The sequence below is a fragment of the Bombina bombina genome, chromosome 4 (genome assembly GCF_027579735.1).
Source record: "Bombina bombina isolate aBomBom1 chromosome 4, aBomBom1.pri, whole genome shotgun sequence".
Taxonomy (NCBI): domain Eukaryota; kingdom Metazoa; phylum Chordata; class Amphibia; order Anura; family Bombinatoridae; genus Bombina; species Bombina bombina.
Window position 1 is genome coordinate 317014308 of NC_069502.1, and position 23416 is coordinate 317037723.

The 23416-nt window shown below is 41.8% G+C and overlaps 1 protein-coding gene across 1 annotated transcript in view; it reads right to left on the reverse strand.

Annotated features, from left to right (window-relative positions):
- ERICH6 (glutamate rich 6) overlaps window positions 1–23171 on the reverse strand; it is a 310411-nt gene extending 287240 nt beyond the window's left edge. The window contains exons 1-3 of the mRNA XM_053711724.1: window positions 23153–23171; window positions 22715–22773; window positions 22511–22636 (exon numbers count right to left, since the gene is read on the reverse strand). Of these exons, the coding sequence (XP_053567699.1) occupies window positions 22511–22636; window positions 22715–22773; window positions 23153–23171 (204 nt within the window). The remainder of the gene's footprint in view (window positions 1–22510; window positions 22637–22714; window positions 22774–23152) is intronic.
- Between the last annotated feature and the right edge of the window lie 245 nt (window positions 23172–23416).

Sequence of the window (23416 nt, forward strand, 5' to 3'; positions counted from 1 at the left end):
CATCATCTTCCCTGAGTCAGAAATATCACCCACAGAAAGAAGCTCTCCTTCTTCAGCTTCTGCATATTGTGAGGCAGTATCAGACATAGTTCTTAAAGCGTCAGTATGCTCTGTATTTCCTCTAACTCCAGAGCTATCTCGCTTTCCTCTAAATACAGGTAGTCTGGCTAATACCACTGACAGTGTATTATCCATGACTGCCGCCATGTCTTGTAAAGTAAACGCTATGGGCGCCCTGGATGTACTTGGCGCCATTTGAGCGTGAGTCCCTTGAGCGGGAGTCAAAGGATCTGACACGTAGGGAGAGTTAGTCGGCATAACTTCCCCCTCGTCAGATTCCTCTGGTGATAAATTTTTTAAAGACAAAATATGATATTTATTGCTTAAAGTGAAATCAGTACATTTGGTACACATTCTAAGAGGGGGTTCCACCATGGTTTTTAAACATAATGAACAAGGAGTTTCCTCTATGTCAGACATGTTTATACAGACTAGCAATGAGACTAGCAAGCTTGGAAAACACTTTAAATCAAGTTAACAAGCAAATATAAAAAAACGGTACTGTGCCTTTAAGAGAAACAAATTTTGTCAGAATTTGAAAAACAGTGAAAAAAAGGCAGTAAATCAAACAAAATGTTTACAGTGTGTATAATAAGCTAACAGAGCATTGCACCCACTTGCAAATGGATGATTAACCCCTTAGTTCAAAAACCGGATCAAAAAAATGATATAGACGTTTTTTAACAGTCACACCAAACTGCCACAGCCTTGCTGTGGGCATACCTTCCCCAACAAATGATTTTGGAAGCCTCAGAGCCCTTTAGAGATGTCCTGTAGCATTCAGGGAACTCCTGGATGTCTCAGTCTGTAATAGTTAATGCGCAAAAAAAGCGCTAAACTAGGCCCTCCCACTCATAGTAACACAGTGGAAAGCCTCAGGAAACTGTTTCTATGCAAATTTAAGCCAGCCATGTGGAAAAATCTAGGCCCCAATAAAGTTTTATCACCAAAGTATATATAAAAACGTTTAAACATGCCAGCAAACATTTTATATTGTAAATATAAAAGAGTATTACCTCAGAAAGTAAGCACGATACCAGTCGCTATTAAATCACTGTATTCAGGCTTACCTTACATAAATTTGGTATCAGCAGCATTTTCTAGCCTTCACATCTTCTAGAAAAATATTAACTGCACATACCTCATAGCAGGATAACCTGCACGCCATTCCCCCGCTGAAGTTATCTCTCTCTTCAGACGTGTGAGAACAGCAATGGATCTTAGTTACAACCTGGTAAGATCATAGAAATCCCAGGCAGATTCTTCTTTTTTCCTGCCTGGAACAAAATAGCACAACTCCGGTACTATTTAAAAATAATAAACTCTTGATTGAAGCAAAATAACAGCTACATTTCACCACTTATCTCTTACTACCTCCATGCTTGTTGAGAGTTGCAAGAGAATGACTGGATATGGCAGTGAGGGGAGGAGCTATATAGACAGCTCTGCTCTGGGTGTCCTCTTGCAACTTCCTGTTGGGAATGAGAATATCCCACAAGTAATGGATGATCCGTGGACTGGATACACCTTACAAGAGAACAAAAGATATTTTGGTGCACATCCAACCACTTAAGTCCACTCTTTCATGGCATATTAGTATATGCTTCTGTCTGCCAAATATACTTACATAGCTTCTAATAAGATTGGGATAAACATCTCGCAATAATATGAGCTTATATTTGTGCTGCAAAAACAAATATACTTCTATCTGCTAAATATATTTACATAGTTCAAGCATATAAGCATAGCATATAAATATATTTAGCAGATAGAAGTATATTTGTTTTTGCAGCACAAATATAAGCTCATATTATTGCGAGATGTTTATCCCAATCTTATTAGAAGCTATGTAAGTATATTTGGCAGACAGAAGCCTATACTAATATGCCATGAAAGAGTGGACTTAAGTGGTTGGATGTGCACCAAAATATCTTTTGTTGTTTTGTAATTATTTTGGTCACTTTGGTAGCACTCCCACAATATGTGTGTTAAGTTTAAACAGTCCTTTTGTGGTGTGCGTTACCAAAAAACCCCTCTGTTGTACACCTTACAAGAGAAAACACTCGCTTTACAGAGAGGGTAGTGGATACATGGTGGAATAGCCATCCAGCAGAAGTGGTAGAGACAGTGATGTAGTTTAAACATGCATGGGATAGGCATAAGGTTATGCTAGATATAAGATAAGGCCAGGAACTAATGAAAGTATTCAGAAAATTGGGCAGACTAGATAGGCCGAATGGTTCCTATCTGCCAACATATTCTATGTTTCTATAAGTCAGGAGAGTGACACTTTTCTGTCAAATAGGCTGTACTTTGGACGCCCCTGGTCTAGTTCCACAAGTACAAATTAGTCATCTAATCTAACAAGTTTAAAATATAATTTATATAAAGACTGCTTGTGGTATAGTGGGGCAAAAAAGTATTTAGTCAGCCACCAATTATGCAAGTTCTCCCACTTAAGAAGATGAGAGAGGCCGGTAATTTTCATCATAGGTATACCTCAACTATGAGAGACAAAATGTGGAAACAAATCCAGACAATCACATTGTCTGATTTGGAAAGAATTTATTTGCAAATTATGGTGGAAAATAAGTATTTGGTCAATATCAAAAGTTCATCTCAATACTTTGTTATATATCCTTTGTTGGCAATGACAGAGGTCAAACGTTTTCTGTAAGTCTTCACAAGGTTGTCACACACTGTTGCTGGTATGTTGTCCCATTCCTGCATGCAGATGTCACTAGGCAACACAGACTTTCAACTCCCTCCAAAGGTTTTCTATGGGGTTGAGATCTTAAAACTGGCTAGGCCACTCCAGGACCTTGAAATGCTTCTTACGAAGCCACTCCTTCATTGCCCAGGCGGTGTGTTTGGGATCATTGTCATGCTGAAAGACCCAGCCAGGTTTCATCTTCAATGCCCTTGCTGATGGAAGGAGGTTTGCACTCAAAATCTCACGATACATGGCCCCATTCATTCTTTCATGTACACGGATCAGTCGTCCTGTTCCCTTTGCAGAGAAACAGCCCCAAAGCATGATGTTGCCACCCCCATGCTTCACAATAGGTATGGTGTTCTTTGGTTGCAACTCAGCATTCTCTCTCCTCCAAACACGACGAGTTGTGTTTCTACCAAACAGTTCTACTTTGGTTTCATCTGACCATATGACATTCTCCCAATCCGCTTCTGGATCATCCAAATGCTCTCTAGCATACTTCAGACGGGCTCGGAAATGTACTGGCTTAAGCAGGGCGACACGTCTGGCACTGCAGGATCTGAGTCCCTGGCGGCGCAGTGTGTTACTGATGGTAGCCATTGTTACGTTGGTCCCAGCTCTCTGCAGGTCATTCACTAGGTCCCCCGTATGGTTCTGGGATGTTTGCTCACCGTTCTTGTGATCATTTTGACCCAACGGGGTGAGATCTTGCGTGGAGCCCCAGATCGAGGGAGATTATCAGTGGTCTTGTATGTCTTCCATTTTCTAATTATTGCTCCCACAGTTGATTTCTTCACATCAAGCTGCTTGCCTATTGCAGATTCAGTCTTCCCAGCCTGGTGCAGGTCTACAATTTTGTTTCTGGTGTCCTTCGACAGCTCTTTGGTCTTCACCATAGTGGAGTTTGGAGTGTGACTGTTTGAGGTTGTGGACAGGTGTCTTTTATACTGATAACAAGTTCAAACAGGTGCCATTAATACAGGTAATGAGTGGAGGACAAAGGAGCATCTTAAAGAAGAAGATACAGGTCTGTGAGAGCCAGAAATCTTGCTTGTTTGTAGGTGACCAAATACTTATTTTCCACCATAATATGCAAATAACATAATTTATGTAAGAATTTACCTGATAAATTAATTTCTTTCATATTGGCAAGAGTCCATGAGCTAGTGACGTATGGAATATACATTCCTACCAGGAGGGGCAAAGTTTCCCAAACCTCAAAATGCCTATAAATACACCCCCCACCACACCCACAATTCAGTTTAACAAATAGCCAAGAAGTGGGGTGATAAGAAGGAGCGAAAGCATCAACAAGGAATTGGAATAATTGTGCTTTATACAAAAAAATCATAACCACCACAAAAAGGGTGGACCTCATGGACTCTTGCCAATATGAAAGAAATGAATTTATCAGGTAAATTCTTACATAAATTATGTTTTCTTTCATGTAATTGGCAAGAGTCCATGAGCTAGTAACGTATGGGATAGCAAATACCCAAGATGTGGAACTCCACGCAAGAGTCACTAGAGAGGGAGGGATAAAAATAAAGACAGCCAATTCCGCTGAAAAAAGAATCCACAACCCAAATCAAAAGTTCTAATCTTATAATGAAAAAAAACTGAAAATATAAGCAGAAGAATCAAACTGAAACAGCTGCCTGAAGAACTTTTCTACCAAAAACTGCTTCTGAAGAAGAGAAAACATCAAAATGGTAGAATTTAGTAAAAGTATGCAAAGAAGACCAAGTTGCTGCTTTGCAAATCTGATCAACAGAAGCTTCATTCTTAAAAGCTCAGGAAGTAGAAACTGACCTAGTAGAATGAGCCGTAATCCTCTGAGGCTGGGTTTTACCCGACTCCAAATAAGCGTGATGAATCAAAAGCTTTAACCAAGACGCCAAAGAAATGGCAGAAGCCTTCTGACCTTTCCTAGAACCAGAAAGGATAACAAATAGACTAGAAGTCTTTCTGAAATCTTTAGTAGCTTCACCATAATATATCAAAGCTCTTACCATGTCCAAAGAATGTAAAGATCTTTCCAAAGAATTCTTAGGATTAGGACACAATGAAGGGACAACAATTTCTCTACTAATGTTGTTGGAATTCACAACTTTAGGTAAAAATTTTAATGAAGTCCACAAAACCGCCTTATCCTGATGAAAAATCAGAAAAGGAGACTCACAAGAAAGAGCAGATAATTCAGAAACTCTTCTAGCAGAAGAGAAGGCCAAAATAAACAATACTTTCCAAGAAAGTAATTTAAAGTCCAGAGAACGCATAGGCTCAAATGGAGGAGCCTGTAAAGCCCTCAAAACCAAATTAAGACTCCAAGGAGGAGAAATTGGCTTAATGACAGGCTTGATACGAACCAAAGCCTGTACAAAACAATGCATATCAGGAAGATTAGCAATTTTTCTGTGAAACAGAACAGAAAGAGCAGAGATTTGTCCTTTCAAGGAACTTGCAGACAAACCCTTATCCAAACCATCCTGAAGAAACTGTAAAATTCTAGGAATTCTAAAAGAATGCCAAGAGAATTTATGAGAACACCATGAAATGTAAGTCTTCCAAACTCGGTTTCTAGACACAGATTTGCGAGCCTGCAACATAGTATTAATCACTGAGTCAGAGAAACCTCTATGACAAAGCACTAGGCGTTCAATCTCCATACCTTCAAATTTGATGATTTGAGATCCTGATGGAAAAATGGACCTTGAGATAGAAGGTCTGGCCTTAACGGAAGTGGCCAAGGTTGGCAACTGGACATCCGAACAAGATCCGCATACTAAAACCTGTGTGGCCATGCTGGAGCCACCAGCAGTACAAATGAATGCTCCATTATGATTTTGGAAATCACTCTTGGAAGAAGAACTAGAGGCGGAAAGATATAAGCAGGTTGATAATTCCAAGGAAGTGACAACGCATCCACTATCCCTGGACCTGGACAGATACCTGGGAATTTTCTTGTTTAGATGAGAAGCCATCAGATCTATTTCTGGAAGCCCCCACATCTGAACAATCTGAAGAAACCCATCTGGGTGAAGAGACTATTCTCCTGGATGTAAAGTCTGGTGACTGAGATAATCCGCTTCCCAATTGTCTATACCTGGGATATGGACCGCAGAGATTAGACAGGAGCTGGATTCTGCCCCATGCAAGTATCCGGAATACTTCCTTCATAGCTGGAGGACTGTGAGTCCCACCTTGATGTTTGGCATACGCCACGGTTGTGAGATTGTCTGTCTGAAAACAAATAAACGGTTTTCTCTTCAGAAGAGGCCAAAACTGAAGAGCTCTGAGAATCGCACGGAGTTCCAAAATATTGATTGGTAATCTAGCCTCTTGAGATTTCCAAACCCCCTGCGCTGTCAGAGATCCCCAGACAGCTCCCCAACCTGAAAGACTTGCATCTGTTGTAATCACAGTCCAGGTTGGACGAACAAAAGAGGCCCCCTGAACCAAACGATGGTGATCTAACCACCAAGTCAGAGATAGTCGAATATTGGGATTTAAGGATATTAATTGTGATATCTTTGTATAATCCCTGCACCATAGGCTCAGCATACAAAGCTGAAGAGGTCTCATGTGAAAACGAGCAAAGGGGATCACGTCCGATGCTGCAGTCATGAGACCTAAAACCTCCATGCACATAGCTACTGAAGGGAATGACTGAGACTGAAGGTTCCGACAAGCTGAAACCAATTTCAGACGTCATCTGTCTGTTAGAGACAAAGTCATGGATACTGAATCTATTTGGAATCCTAAAAAGGTTACCCTTGTCTGAGGAATCAAGGAACTTTTTGGTAAATTGATCATCCAACCATGTCTTTGAACAAACAACACTAGTTGATTTGTGTGAGATTCTGCAGAATGTAAAGACTGAGCATATCGTCCAAATAAGGAAACACCGCAATACCCCGCTCTCTGATTACAGAGAGTAGGGCACCGAGAACCTTTGAAAAGATCCTTGGAGCTGTTGCTAGGCCAAAAGGAACAGCAACAAATTGGTAATGCTTGTCTAGAAAAGAGAATCTCAGGAACTGATAGTGATCTGGATGAATCGGAATATGAAGATATGCATTCTGTAAGTCTATTGTGGACATATAATGCCCTTGCTGAACAAAAGGCAGAATAGTCCTTATAGTCACCATTTTGAATGTTGGTATTCTTACATAACGATTCAAAGTTTTTAGATCCAGAACTGGTCTGAAAGAATTCTCTTTCTTTGGAACAATGAACAGATTTGAATAAAACCCCACCCCCTGTTCCAGATATGGAACTGGCACAATTACCCCGGATAACTCCAGGTCTGAAACACACTTCAGGAAAGCCTGAGCCTTTACTGGGTTTACTGGAATGTGTGAGAGAAAGAAACTTCTCACAGGCGGTCTTACCTTGAAACCTATTCTGTACCCTTGAGAAACAATGTTCTGGATCCAATGATTTTGGATTGAATTGATCCAAACATCTTTGAAAAATCGTAGTCTGCCCCCTACCAGCTGCGCTGGAATGAGGGCCGCACCTTCATGCGGACTTGGGGGCTGATTTTGATTTTCTAAAAGGCTTGGATTTATTCCAGACTGGAGAAGGCTTCCAATTGGAAACCATTCCTTTAGGGGAAGGGTCAGGTTTCTGTTCCTTATTCTGACGAAAGGAACGAAAACGGTTAGCAGCCCTAAATTTACCCTTAGATTTTTTATCCTGAGGCAAAAAGGTTCCCTTCCCCCCAGTGACAGTTGAAATAATATAATCCAACTGAGAACCAAATAATTTATTACCTTGGAAAGAAAGAGATAGCAACATTGACTTAGAAGTCATATCCGCATTCCAAGATTTAAGCCATAAAGCTCTTCTAGCTAAAATAGCTAAAGACATATACCTGACATCAATTCTAATGATATAAAAACATAATTTATGCTTACCTGATAAATTTCTTTCTCCTGTAGTGTAGTCAGTCCACGGGTCATCCATTACTTATGGGATTATATCTCCTCCCTAACAGGAAGTGCAAGAGGATCGCCCAAGCAGAGCTGCTATATAGCTCCTCCCCTCTACGTCATACCCAGTCATTCGACCGAAAACCAAACGAGAAAGGAGAAACTATAGGGTGCAGTGGTGACTGGAGTTTAATTTAAAATTTAGACCTGCCGTAAAAACAGGGCAGGCCGTGGACTGACTACACTACAGGAGAAAGAAATTTATCAGGTAAGCATAAATTATGTTTTCTCCTGTTAAGTGTAGTCAGTCCACGGGTCATCCATTACTTATGGGATACCAATACCAAAGCTAAAAGTACACAGATGACGGGAGGGACTGGCAGGATCTTTACACGGAAGGAACCACTGCCTGAAGAACCTTTCTCCCAAAAACAGCCTCCGAAGAAGCAAAAGTGTCAAATTTGTAAAATTTCGAAAAGGTGTGAAGTGAAGACCAAGTTGCAGCCTTGCAAATCTGTTCAACAGAGGCCTCATTTTTAAAGGCCCAAGTGGAAGCCACAGCTCTAGTAGAATGAGCTGTAATTCTTTCAGGAGGCTGCTGTCCAGCAGTCTCATAGGCTAAACGTATTATGCTACGAAGCCAGAAAGAGAGAGAGGTAGCCGAAGCTTTTTGACCTCTCCTCTGTCCAGAATAAACGACAAACAGGGAAGAAGTTTGGCGAAAATCTTTAGTTGCCTGCAAATAAAATTTCAGGGCACGGACGACGTCCAGATTGTGCAGAAGTCGTTCCTTCTTTGAAGAAGGGTTAGGGCACAATGATGGAACAACAATCTCTTGATTGATATTCCTGTTAGTGACTACCTTAGGTAAGAACCCAGGTTTAGTACGCAGAACTACCTTGTCTGAATGAAAAATCAGATAAGGAGAATCACAATGTAAGGCCGATAACTCAGAGACTCTTCGAGCCGAGGAAATAGCCATTAAAAACAGAACTTTCCAAGATAACAGCTTGATATCAATGGAATGAAGGGGTTCAAACGGAACACCCTGCAAAACGTTAAGAACTAAGTTTAAGCTCCACGGCGGAGCAACAGTTTTAAACACAGGCTTGATCCTGGCCAAAGCCTGACAAAAAGCCTGAACGTCTGGAACTTCTGACAGACGTTTGTGTAAAAGGATAGACAGAGCTGAGATCTGTCCCTTTAACGAACTAGCAGATAAATCCTTTTCTAAACCTTCTTGTAGAAAAGACAATATCCTAGGAATCCTAACCTTACTCCATGAGTAACTCTTGGATTCGCACCAATGCAAGTATTTACGTCATATTTTATGGTAAATTTTCCTGGTAACAGGTTTCCTAGCCTGTATTAAGGTATCAATCACTGACTCCGAGAATCCACGCTTTGATAGAATCAAGCGTTCAATCTCCATGCAGTCAGCCTCAGAGAAATTAGATTTGGATGTTTGAAAGGACCCTGAATCAGAAGGTCCTGTCTCAGAGGCAGAGACCATGGTGGACAGGACGACATGTCCACTAGATCTGCATACCAGGTCCTGCGTGGCCACGCAGGCGCTATTAGAATCACTGATGCTCTCTCCTGTTTGATCCTGGCAATCAATCGAGGAAGCATCGGGAAGGGTGGAAACACATAAGCCATGTTGAAGACCCAAGGTGCTGTCAGAGCATCTATCAGTACCGCTCCCGGGTCCCTGGACCTGGATCCGTAACAAGGAAGTTTGGCGTTCTGGCGAGACGCCATGAGATCCAGATCTGGTTTGCCCCAACGCCGAAGCAGTTGGGCAAATACCTCCGGATGAAGTTCCCACTCCCCCGGATGAAAAGTCTGGCGACTTAGGAAATCCGCCTCCCAGTTCTCCACGCCTGGGATGTGGATCGCTGACAGGTGGCAAGAGTGAGACTCTGCCCAGCGAATTATCTTTGAGACTTCCATCATCGCTAGGGAACTCCTTGTCCCTCCCTGATGGTTGATGTAAGCCACAGTCGTGATGTTGTCCGACTGGAACCTGATGAACCTCAGAGTTGCTAACTGAGGCCAAGCCAGAAGAGCATTGAAAACCGCTCTTAATTCCATAATGTTTATTGGAAGGAGTTTCTCCTCCTGAGTCCATGATCCCTGAGCCTTCAGGGAATTCCAGACAGTGCCCCAACATAGCAGGCTGGCGTCTGTTGTTACAATCGTCCAATCTGGCCTGCTGAAGGGCATCCCCCTGGACAGATGTGGCCGAGAAAGCCACCATAGAAGAGAATCTCTGGTCTCTTGATCCAGATTCAGCATAGGGGACAAATCTGAGTAATCCCCATTCCACTGACTTAGCATGCACAATTGCAGTGGTCTGAGATGCAGGCGTGCAAAAGGTACTATGTCCATTGCCGCTACCATTAAGCCGATTACCTCCATGCATTGAGCCACTGACGGGTGTTGAATGGAATGAAGGACACGGCAAGCATTTAGAAGTTTTGTTAACCTGTCCTCTGTCAGGTAAATTTTCATTTCTACAGAATCTATAAGAGTCCCCAAGAAGGGAACTCTTGTGAGTGGCAATAGAGAACTCTTTTCTACGTTCACCTTCCACCCATGCGACCTTAGAAATGCCATAACTAACTCTGTATGAGACTTGGCAGTTTGGAAACTTGACGCTTGTATCAGAATGTCGTCTAGGTACGGAGCTACCGATATTCCTCGCGGTCTTAGTACCGCCAGAAGAGAGCCCAGAACCTTTGTAAAGATTCTTGGAGCCGTAGCTAACCCGAAGGGAAGAGCTACAAACTGGTAATGCCTGTTTAGGAAGGCAAACCTTAGGTACCGATAATGATCCTTGTGAATCGGTATGTGAAGGTAGGCATCCTTTAAATCCACTGTGGTCAAGTACTAACCCTTTTGGATCATAGGTAAGATTGTCCGAATAGTTTCCATTTTGAACGATGGAACTCTTAGGAATTTGTTTAGGATCTTTAAGTCCAAGATTGGTCTGAAGGTTCCCTCTTTTTTGGGAACCACAAACAGATTTGAGTAAAACCCTTGTCCCTGTTCCGACCGCGGAACTGGGTGGATCACTCCCATTATTAAAAGGTCTTGTACACAGCGTAGAAATGCCTCTTTCTTTATCTGGTTTGCTGACAACCTTGAAAGATGAAATCTCCCTTTTGGAGGAGAAGCTTTGAAGTCCAGAAGATATCCCTGAGATATGATCTCTAACGCCCAGGGATCCTGGACATCTCTTGCCCAAGCCTGGGCGAAGAGAGAAAGTCTGCCCCCCAATAGATCCGTTTCCGGATCGGGGGCCCTCACTTCATGCAGTCTTAGGGGCGGCAGCAGGTTTTCTGGCCTGCTTGCCTTTGTTCCAGGACTGGTTAGGTTTCCAGCCCTGTCTGTAGCGAGCAACAGTTCCTTCCTGTTTTGGAGCGGAGGAAGTTGATGCTGCTCCTGCCTTGAAGTTACGAAAGGCACGAAAATTAGACTGTTTAGCCCTTGGTTTGGCTCTGTCTTGAGGCAGGGCATGGCCCTTACCTCCAGTAATGTCAGCGATAATTTCTTTCAAACCGGGCCCGAATAATGTTTGCCCTTTGAAAGGTATGTTAAGCAATTTAGATTTAGAAGTCACATCGGCTGACCAGGATTTAAGCCAAAGCGCTCTGCGCGCTTGAATGGCGAATCCGGAGTTCTTAGCCGTAAGCTTAGTTAAGTGTACTACGGCATCAGAAATAAATGAATTAGCTAGCTTAAGGACTCTAAGCTTGTCTATAATCTCATCCAATGGAGCTGAGCTAATGGTCTCTTCCAGAGACTCAAACCAGAATGCTGCCGCAGCTGTGACAGGCGCAATGCATGCAAGGGGTTGTAATATAAAACCTTGTTGAACAAACATTTTCTTAAGGTAACCCTCTAACTTTTTATCCATTGGATCTGAAAAAGCACAGCTATCCTCCACCGGGATAGTGGTGCGCTTAGCCAGAGTAGAAACTGCTCCCTCCACCTTAGGGACCGTCTGCCATAAGTCCCGTGTGGTGGCGTCTATTGGAAACATTTTTCTAAATATAGGAGGGGGTGAAAAACATAATTTATGCTTACCTGATAAATTCCTTTCTTCTGTAGTGTGATCAGTCCACGGGTCATCATTACTTCTGGGATATTAACTGCTCCCCTACAGGAAGTGCAAGAGGATTCACCCAGCAGAGCTGCATATAGCTCCTCCCCTCTACGTCACTCCCAGTCATTCGACCAAGGACCAACGAGAAAGGAAAAGCCAAGGGTGAAGTGGTGACTGGAGTATAAATTAAAAAATATTTACCTGCCTTAAAAACAGGGCGGGCCGTGGACTGATCACACTACAGAAGAAAGGAATTTATCAGGTAAGCATAAATTATGTTTTCTTCTGTTAAGTGTGATCAGTCCACGGGTCATCATTACTTCTGGGATACCAATACCAAAGCAAAAGTACACGGATGACGGGAGGGATAGGCAGACTCTTTATACAGAAGGAACCACTGCCTGAAGAACCTTTCTCCCAAAAATAGCCTCCGATGAAGCAAAGGTGTCAAATTTGTAAAATTTGGAAAAAGTATGAAGCGAAGACCAAGTTGCAGCCTTGCAAATCTGTTCAACAGAGGCCTCATTCTTGAAGGCCCAAGTGGAAGCCACAGCTCTAGTAGAATGAGCTGTAATTCTTTCAGGGGGCTGCTGTCCAGCAGTCTCATAAGCTAAACGAATTATGCTACGAAGCCAAAAAGAAAGAGAGGTAGCGGAAGCTTTTTGACCTCTCCTCTGCCCAGAGTAAATGACAAACAGAGAAGACGTTTGTCGGAATTCCTTAGTTGCCTGCAAGTAAAATTTTAGAGCCCGGACTACGTCCAGGTTGTGCAGTAGACGTTCCTTCTTTGAAGAAGGATTTGGGCATAAAGAAGGAACAACAATCTCTTGATTGATATTCCTGTTAGTAACTACCTTAGGTAAGAACCCAGGTTTAGTACGCAGGACTACCTTATCCGAATGAAAAATCAAATAAGGAGAATCACAATGTAAGGCTGATAATTCAGAGACTCTTCGAGCCGAGGAAATAGCCATTAAAAATAGAACTTTCCAAGATAACAACTTTATATCAATGGAATGAAGGGGTTCAAACGGAACGCCCTGTAAAACATTAAGAACAAGGTTTAAACTCCATGGTGGAGCAACAGTTTTAAACACAGGCTTAATCCTGGCCAAAGCCTGACAAAAAGCCTGGACGTCAGGAACTTCTGACAGACGTTTGTGTAACAGAATGGACAGAGCTGAGATCTGTCCCTTTAATGAACTAGCAGATAAACCCTTTTCTAAACCTTCTTGTAGAAAAGACAATATCCTAGGAATCCTAACCTTACTCCAAGAGTAACCTTTGGATTCACACCAATGTAGGTATTTACGCCATATCTTATGGTAAATCTTTCTGGTAACAGGTTTCCTAGTCTGTATTAAGGTACTAATAACTGACTCAGAAAACCCACGTCTTGATAAAATTAAGCGTTCAATTTCCAAGCAGTCAGCTTCAGAGAAGTTAGATTTTGATGTTTGAAGGGACCCTGTATCAGAAGGTCCTGTTTCAGAGGTAGAGACCAAGGCGGACAGGATGACATGTCCACCAGGTCTGCATACCAAGTCCTGCGTGGCCACGCAGGTGCTATTAGAATCACTGATGCTCTCTCTTGTTTGATTCTGGCTATCAATCGAGGAAGCAACGGGAAGGGTGGAAACACGTAAGCCATCCTGAAGTCCCAAGGTGCTGTCAGAGCATCTATCAGGACTGCTCCTGGATCCCTGGATCTGGACCCGTAACGAGGAAGCTTGGCGTTCTGTCGAGACGCCATGAGATCTATCTCTGGTTTGCCCCAACGTCGAAGTATTTGGGCAAAGACCTCCGGATGAAGTTCCCACTCCCCCGGATGAAAAGTCTGACGACTTAAGAAATCCGCCTCCCAGTTCTCCACTCCCGGGATGTGGATTGCTGACAGGTGGCAAGAGTGAGACTCTGCCCAGCGAATTATCTTTGATACTTCCATCATAGCTAGGGAGCTTCTTGTCCCTCCCTGATGGTTGATGTAAGCTACAGTCGTGATGTTGTCCGACTGAAACCTGATGAACCCCCGAGTTGTCAACTGGGGCCAAGCCAGGAGGGCATTTTGAACTGCTCTCAATTCCAGAATGTTTATTGGCAGGAGACTCTCCTCCTGACTCCATAGTCCCTGAGCCTTCAGGGAATTCCAGACGGCACCCCAACCTAGAAGGCTGGCGTCTGTTGTTACAATTGTCCAGTCTGGTCTGCTGAATGGCATCCCCCTGGACAGGTGTGGCCGAGAAAGCCACCATAGAAGAGAATTTCTGGTCTCTTGATCCAGATTCAGAGAAGGGGATAAGTCTGAGTAATCCCCATTCCACTGACCTAGCATACACAGTTGCAGTGGTCTGAGGTGTAAGCGTGCAAAGGGTACTATGTCCATTGCCGCTACCATTAAGCCGATTACCTCCATACATTGAGCCACTGACGGGTGTTGAATGGAATGAAGAGTGCGACAAGCACTTTGAAGTCTTGATAGCCTGTCCTCTGTCAGGTAAATCTTCATTTCTACAGAATCTATAAGAGTCCCCAGGAAGGGAACTCTTGTGAGTGGAACGAGTGAACTTTTCTTTTCGTTCACCTTCCATCCATGTGACCTTAGAAATGCCAGCACTAACTCTGTATGAGATTTGGCAGTTTGAAAGCTTGAAGCTTGTATCAGAATGTCGTCTAGGTATGGAGCTACCGAGATTCCCCGCGGTCTTAGTACCGCCAGAAGAGCACCCAGAACCTTTGTGAAGATTCTTGGCGCTGTAGCCAATCCGAATGGAAGAGCCACAAACTGGTAATGCCTGTCTAGGAAGGCAAACCTTAGGTACCGGTAATGATCTTTGTGAATCGGTATGTGCAGGTAAGCATCTTTTAAATCTACAGTGGTCATGTACTGACCCTCTCGGATCATAGGTAAAATTGTCCGAATAGTCTCCATCTTGAACGATGGAACTCTTAGGAATTTGTTTAGGATCTTTAAGTCCAGGATTGGTCTGAAAGTTCCCTCTTTTTTGGGAACCACAAACAGATTTGAGTAAAACCCTTGTCCCTGTTCCGATCGTGGAACTGGATGGATTACTCCCATTAACAAGAGCTCTTGTACGCAGCGTAGAAAAGCCTCTTTCTTTGTCTGGATTGTTGACAATCTTGACAGATGAAATCTCTCTCTTGGAGGAGAGTATTTGAAGTCCAGAAGGTATCCCTGAGATATTATCTCTAGCGCCCAGGGATCCTGAACATCTCTTGCCCAAGCCTGGGCGAAGAGAGAAAGTCTGCCCCCCACTAGATCCGATCCCGGATCGGGGGCCCTCAATTCATGCTGTTTTGGGGGCAGCAGCAGGTTTCCTAGTCTGCTTGCCCTTGTTCCAGGACTGGTTAGGTTTCCAGCCTTGTCTGTAGCGAGCAACAGCTCCTTCCTGTTTTGGTGCAGAGGAAGTTGATGCTGCTCCTGCTTTGAAATTACGAAAGGAACGAAAACTAGACTGTCTAGTCTTGGCTTTGGCTTTGTCCTGAGGCAGGGCATGGCCTTTACCTCCTGTAATGTCAGCGATAATCTCTTTCAACCCGGGCCCGAATAAGGTCTGCCCTTTGAAAGGTATATTAAGCAATTTAGACTTAGAAGTAACATCAGCTGACCAGGATTTTAGCCACAGCGCCCTGCGTGCCTGAATGGCGAATCCTGAATTCTTCGCCTTAAGTTTAGTAAGATGTACTACGGCCTCCGAAATGAATGAATTAGCTAGTTTAAGGACTCTAAGCCTGTCCGTAATGTCGTCCAGAGTAGCTGAACCAATGTTCTCTTCCAGAGACTCAATCCAGAATGCCGCTGCAGCCGTGATCGGCGCAATGCATGCAAGGGGTTGCAATATAAAACCTTGTTGAACAAACATTTTCTTAAGGTAACCCTCTAACTTTTTATCCATTGGATCTGAAAAAGCACAGCTATCCTCCACCGGGATAGTGGTACGCTTAGCTAAAGTAGAAACTGCTCCCTCCACCTTAGGGACCGTTTGCCATAAGTCCCTTGTGGTGGCGTCTATTGGAGACATTTTTCTAAATATCGGAGGGGGTGAGAACGGCACACCGGGTCTATCCCACTCCTTAGTAACAATTTCAGTAAGTCTCTTAGGTATAGGAAAAACCTCAGTACTCGTCGGTACCGCAAAATATTTATCCAACCTACACATTTTCTCTGGTATTGCAACTGTGTTACAATCATTCAGAGCCGCTAACACCTCCCCTAGTAATACACGGAGGTTTTCCAGTTTAAATTTAAAATTTGAAATATCTGAATCCAGTCTGTTTGGATCAGAACCGTCACCCACAGAATGAAGTTCTCCGTCCTCATGTTCTGCCACCTGTGACGCAGTGTCTGACATGGCCCTAATATTATCAGCGCACTCTGTTCTCACCCCAGAGTGATCACGCTTACCTTTTAGTTCTGGTAATTTAGCCAAAACTTCAGTCATAACAGTAGCCATATCCTGTAATGTGATTTGTAATGGCCGCCCAGCTGTACTCGGCGCTACAATATCACGCACCTCCCTCTGAGCGGGAGATGTAGGTACTGACACGTGAGGCGAGTTAGTCGGCATAACTCTCCCCTCGTTGTTTGGTGAAATTTGTTCAATTTGTACAGATTGATTTTTATTTAAAGTAGCATCAATACAGTTAGTACATAAATTTCTATTGGGCTCCACTTTGGCATTGCAACAAATGACACAGGTATCATCTTCTGAATCAGACATGTTTAACACACTAGCAAATAAACTTGCAACTTGGAAATACAATTCAAATAGAATAATATTAAAACGTACTGTGCCTTTAAGAAGCACAGAAGATCTATGACAGTTGAAAATTAATAAATTGAAACAGTTATAGCCTCAATCCTTGTAAACAACACAACTTTAGCAAAGGTTTAATCCCATTAGCAAAGATAACAATTTCTGAAAGCAGGAAACAAATTACAGAATAAAAGTTTTTATTTCAGTCAAACTATAATTCTCACAGCTCTGCTGAGAGAAATTACCTCCCTCAAAATAAGTTTTGAAGACCCCTGAGCTCTGTAGAGATGAACCAGATCATGCAGGGAATACAATGAGTTGCTGACTGAAATATTTGATGCATAGTAAAAGCGCCCCTCCCCCACACACACAGCAGTGAGGGAGAACAGAAACTGACAGAAAAAACAGATTTAAGCAACTGCCAAGTGGAAAAATGGTGCCCAAACATTTATTCACTCAGTACCTCAGCAAATGAAAACGATTTTACATTCCAGCAAAAACGTTAAACATAATCTCTAGTTATTAAACAGCTTTATGTCTTTCTTACAGTGTAATTCTAGTGAAGTACCATTCTCCCAGAATACTGAAGTGTAAAGTATACATACATGACATTATATCGGTATGGCAGGATTTTCTCATCAATTCCATTGCCAGAAAATAAAAACTGCTACATACCTCTATGCAGATTCATCTGCCCGCTGTCCCCTGATCTGAAGTTTACCTCACTCCTCAGATGGCCGAGAACAGCAATATGATCTTAACTACTCCGGCTAAAATCATAGCAAAACTCTGGTAGATTCTTCCTCAAACTCTGCCAGAGAGGTAATAACACACTCCGGTGCTATTTTAAAATAACAAACTTTTGATTGAAGACATAAAACTAAGTATAATCACCATAGTCCTCTCACACGACCTATCTAGTTGCTGGGTGCAAGAGAATGACTGGGAGTGACGTAGAGGGGAGGAGCTATATGCAGCTCTGCTGGGTGAATCCTCTTGCACTTCCTGTAGGGGAGCAGTTAATATCCCAGAAGTAATGATGACCCGTGGACTGATCACACTTAACAGAAGAAAAGGCACACCGGGTCTATCCCACTCCTTGTTAATAATTTCTGTAAGCCTCTTAGGTATAGGAAATACATCAGTACACACCGGTACCGCATAGTATCTATCCAGCCTACATAATTTCTCTGGAATTGCAACCGTGTTACAATCATTCAGAGCCGCTAAAACCTCCCCAAGTAAAACACGGAGGTTCTCAAGCTTAAATTTAAAATTTGAAATGTCTGAGTCCAGTTTACTTGGATCAGATCCGTCACCCACAGAATGAAGCTCTCCGTCCTCATGTTCTGCAAATTGTGACGCAGTATCAGACATGGCTCTGTTATTATCAGCGCACTCTGTTCTCACCCCAGAGTGGTCGCGTTTACCCCTAAATTCTGGCAATTTAGATAATACTTCAGTCATAACATTAGCCATGTCTTGCAAAGTGATTTGTAAGGGCCGCCCTGATGTACTTGGCGCCACAATATCACGCACCTCCTGAGCGGGAGACGAAGGTACTGACACGTGAGGAGAGTTAGTCGGCATAACTTCCCCCTCGTTGTCTGGTGAAATTTTCTTTACATGTACAGATTGGCTTTTATTTAAAGTAGCATCAATGCAATTAGTACACAAATTTCTATTGGGCTCCACATTGGCCTTTAAACATATTGCACAAAGAGATTCCTCTGTGTCAGACATGTTTAAACAAACTAGCAATTAGACTAGCAAGCTTGGAAAATACTTTTCAAATAAATTTACAAGCAATATAAAAAACGTTACTGTGCCTTTAAGAAGCACAAAAAACTGTCACAGTTGAAATAACAATGAACCAAATTAGTTATAGCAACCAAATTTTCACAGTAAATGCATTAAGTTAGCAAAGGATTGCACCCACCAGCAAATGGATGATTAACCCCTTAGTACCCAAAAACGGATAACAATTTAATATAAGCGTTTTTATCACAGTCAAAACACAGTCTCACAGGTCTGCTGTGAGTGATTACCTCCCTCAAAACTAGTTTTGGAGACCCCTGGGCTCTGTAGAGACGTCCTGGATCATGGAGGAAGAAATAGGAAGACTGTGACTGAATTTTTGCTGCGCAATAAAGCGCCAAAATAGGCCCCTCCCACTCATAATACAACAGTGGGGAAGCTCAGTAAACTGATTTTATTCATAAACAAACGACAGCCATGTGGAAAAATAATGCCCATAAAGTTTTATCACCAAGTACCTCAGAGAAAAACGATTAACATGCCAGTAAACGTTTTAAATATAAAATTATGAAATGTTATTAATAAGCCTGCTGCTAGTCGCTTTCACTGCAGTGGAGGCTCAAATATAAGTTAAATGTATACAGTATTTTCTTAGTGAAGTTCCATTCCCTAGAAATACCTCAGTGTAAACATACATACATATCAGCCTGATACCAGTCACTACTACTGCATTTAAGGCTGCACTTACATTACATCGGTATCAGCAGTATTTTCTCAGTCAATTCCATTCCTTAGAAAATAATATACTGCAACATACCTCCTTGCAGGTGAACCCTGCCCGCTGTCCCCTGTTCTGAAGTTACCTCACTCCTCAGAATGGCCGAGAACAGCAAATGGATCTTAGTTACGACCGCTAAGATCATACACAAACTCAGGTAGATTCTTCTTCTAATGCTGCCTGAGAAAGAACAACACACTCCGGTGCTGTTTAAAATAACAAACTTTTTATTGAAGAAATAAAAACTAAGTTTAACAACCACAGTCCTCTCACACGTCCTATCTATTAGTTAGGTGCAAGAGAATGACTGGGTATGACGTAGAGGGGAGGAGCTATATAGCAGCTCTGCTTGGGTGATCCTCTTGCACTTCCTGTTAGGGAGGAGATATAATCCCATAAGTAATGGATGACCCGTGGACTGACTACACTTAACAGGAGAAAAATGGCATCACAAATTAAATTATTAGCATGTTGAATTAGCTTAACAATGCTATACACATTAGGATCTGGTACTTGTTGCGCTAAAGTTTCCAACCAAAAAGTTGAAGCCACAGCAACATCAGCCAAAGAAATAGCAGGTCTAAGAAGATGACCTGACCATAAATAAGCCTTCTTTAGATAAGATTCAAGCTTCCTATCTAAAGGATCTTTTAAAAGAAGTACTATCTGCCGTAAGAATAGTAGTACGCTTAGGGGATCTTTTCCCAAAACTCCAATCTATCAGTCGGCAAAGGGTACAGTTTCTTAAACCTTAAAGAAGGAGTAAATGAAGTACCCAGACTATTCCATTCCCTAGAAATTACATCTGAAATAGCATCAGGAACTGGAAAAACCTCTGGAATAACTACATGAGGTTTAAAAACTGAATTTAAAATTTTACTGGTTTTAATATCAAGAGGACAAGTCTCCTCTATATCTAATGCAATCAACACCTCTTTTAATAAAGAACGAATATACTCCATTTTAAATAAATATGAAGTTTTGTCAGTGTCAATATCTGAGGCAGAATCTTCTGAACCATATAGATCCTCATCAGAGATAGATAAATCAGAATGCTGTCGGTCATTTAAAAATTCATCGAATTTATGAGAAGTTTTAAAAGACCTTTTACGTTTATTAGAAGGTGGTATAACAGATAGGGCCTTCTGAATAGAATTAGAAACAAATTCTCTCACATTAACAGGAATATCCTGAACATTAGATGTTGAAGGAACAACAACAGGTAATGGATTACTACTAATGGAAATATTGTCTGCTTTTGAAAGTTTATCCTGTGACAGGAGCGAGCTACACTTAGTGCTATGGCGCGGTCGGGCCGGGCTGTGACTATACAGCTGGCCCAATGAGCTGACTAAATATTACAGACCCGCTCAGCAGAGAGCGGGTCTGTAAAAGCGCCGTAATTTTTACATATTAAAAGAGAAAAAAGGGTTTTAGAACTATAGCACTTAAATAATGTTATATAATTCTGTACTATGTGCAGAATTATATAACATTATTTTTAAGGTTTACTGTCCCTTTAAATAATGTCAAAAATCTGGCGCCAAGTATGACGCCCACAATTGACAGAATATTTTTGGCGCCAAAAACGTCTGCAACAAACACGAGCATCATAGATGACGCAACTACGTGAAAACTCTCGGCGCCAACTAAGACGCCGGAAATGACGTCATTACGTCAACAAACGTAATTCTCGCGCCAAAAATGACCCAATAAATTATAGCATTTTGCACTCCCGCGAGCCTAACAGCCCGCAATTTAGAAAAGAAAGTCAATTTGAAAAATTTTCAGGTAAGAAATAATTTTTTCATATGCATTTCCCAAAATGAAACTGACAGTCTGTAAGAAGGAAATATACTGATTAACCTGAATCATGGCAAATATAAGCATAAAACATATATTTAGAACTTTACATATAAAGTGCCAAACCATAGCTGAGTGTCATAAATAAAAGTAACATACTTAACAAAAGACACTCATCTACATAAAGTAGATAGCCAAACCAGTACTGAAACAAGAATCAGTAGAGGTAATGGTATATAAGAGTATATCGTCGATCTGAAAAGGGAGGTAGGAGATGAATCTCTACGACCTCTACGAATCTCTACGACCGATAACAGAGAACCTATGAAATAGATCCCCGTTAGGATGACCATTGCATTCAATAGGTAATACGCCCTTCACATCCCTCTGTCATTCACTGCATTCTGAGAGGAACCGGGCTTCAGCATGCTGAGAAGCGCATATCAACGTAGAAATCTAGCACAAACTTACTTCACCACCTCCATAGGAGGCAAAGTTTGTAAAACTGAATTGTGGGTGTGGTGGGGGGTAGGCATTTTGAGGTTTGGGAAACTTTGCCCCTCCTGGTAGGAATGTATATCCCATACGTCACTAGCTCATGGACTCTTGCCAATAACATGAAAGAAAAATTATTTCCAAATCAGACAATGTGATTGTCTGGATTTGTTTCCACATTTTGTCTCTCATAGTTGAGGTATACCTATGATGAAAATTACAGGTCTCTCTCATCTTCTTAAGTGGGAGAACTTGCACAATTTGTGGCTGACTAAATACTTTTTTGCTCCACTGTATTACCTTTTATTTTTTGGGGGCTATATTGAGAGTCTGCAACTCCTGACCAAACCCACGTAAGGTTTGTCAGAGTAGGCAGCAGTCTTCTACACACAGACACCAGCACCACACTGCCGCACAGATCAAGGAATTAGGATGGGACACGACTCACGGTTAGTGGACTGCAGGCAGCTTGCTTCTTCCCTCACTTTCCCGCTACTAAGCGTGGCACCACTTGGGTCAAGGAGGAGTGAGGATCAGCATTCATCAGTCCTACTCCTTCCTCCCCTCCGCAAAAATAGGTGGCGGACACTGCAAGGGCCAGTCATGTACACCAGTGTCCGTGTACGGACACCTTGCCTATCCCTTACCAGGTTCACGTTCTTTCAGGTGAAAAGCTCAAGAAATAGCTCTTCAACCACAACTTCAATTTAACCAATAATATCTGGCTCTTGTTATCTCATTATGAGTAATATTCTTCCTTTTTGCTCCTATTTCATGTTCTCTGTGCCTTAGTTTTGTGTTCTATGCTTTCTTTTCTTTTTCCTCATAGACTTCAATAACATAGAAGCAGGGATTGCTAAGTTTATGTACTGTACTTGCTGAAACATAGGTCAGAAATGGACATGCCATGAAAATGCTGGCTCCTAACGCTTAAAAACTTGTCAAAGTCTGTAGTAATGTAAAAACTTAAATTTATATTGTCAAAATGTATTATTAAATTTCTAAAACTAGCAATCAAATATAGATAACTATAAACAAAAATAAAGACAACTTAAAAACATGCCATGAAAACAGTACCTGCATCATTGCATGCAATCTTTCATCTTCTGAAGATTCTCGCTTGTAGGCCAAAATGGCAGGTGGCCCAATGCATAGCAAGGTCCGCAGGGGTTGTTCAAAAAATGCAAAGTAATCAGAGCTGAACTGTGGAAAAACAATGTTAATGCATAAAGTATTGGAACATTTACATACAACAGACTTCTAAATGGTTAACCGTATTACCTCCATGTCACAAAGGATGCTTAGCTCACTTAGGCCATCTGATAAGGAAGAGTAGAGATCTGCAAATAAGAAAAAACATTTGAATGTTGTTAGAAATATTAAATAAGAATAGAGGAGAAAATAGAACAAATTGTAAGACTGATAAACCAAACACAAATGCAGCAGATAATATTGCTACTCTAAAAATGCATTGTAGAATGGAGACATGTTTTGAATGTTAGAAAGGAATTATATGAATTTGAGGTGCATTTATTTTTTCTGTAGAGTTAATTTCATGTCATTAAAGTGTTGAGAGGGGTTGGTGCTATTTTAGTGTCATTTAAATTCCCTTAATAATTCCAAACACAAACAGGGTCAAAATGCCAAATTATGGATAGATTACGAGTGGTACGTTAACTGTTGTGCGCAGGCGATAAGGAGTTTATTGTGGGTCTTTGCGCCTGTCGGAAACAGCCATGGTTAACTGTTACGCAAGAATAAAAAGTTGCATAAACAGATCAAAAATACATTTAAAAGTACAGTTACACTCATAATAACATTATCTAATAAAAATTATTTAAAAACAGAATTTATGCTTACCTGATAAATTACTTTCTCCAATGGTGTGTCCGGTCCACGGCGTCATCCTTACTTGTGGGATATTCTCTTCCCCAACAGGAAATGGCAAAGAGTCCCAGCAAAGCTGGCCATATAGTCCCTCCT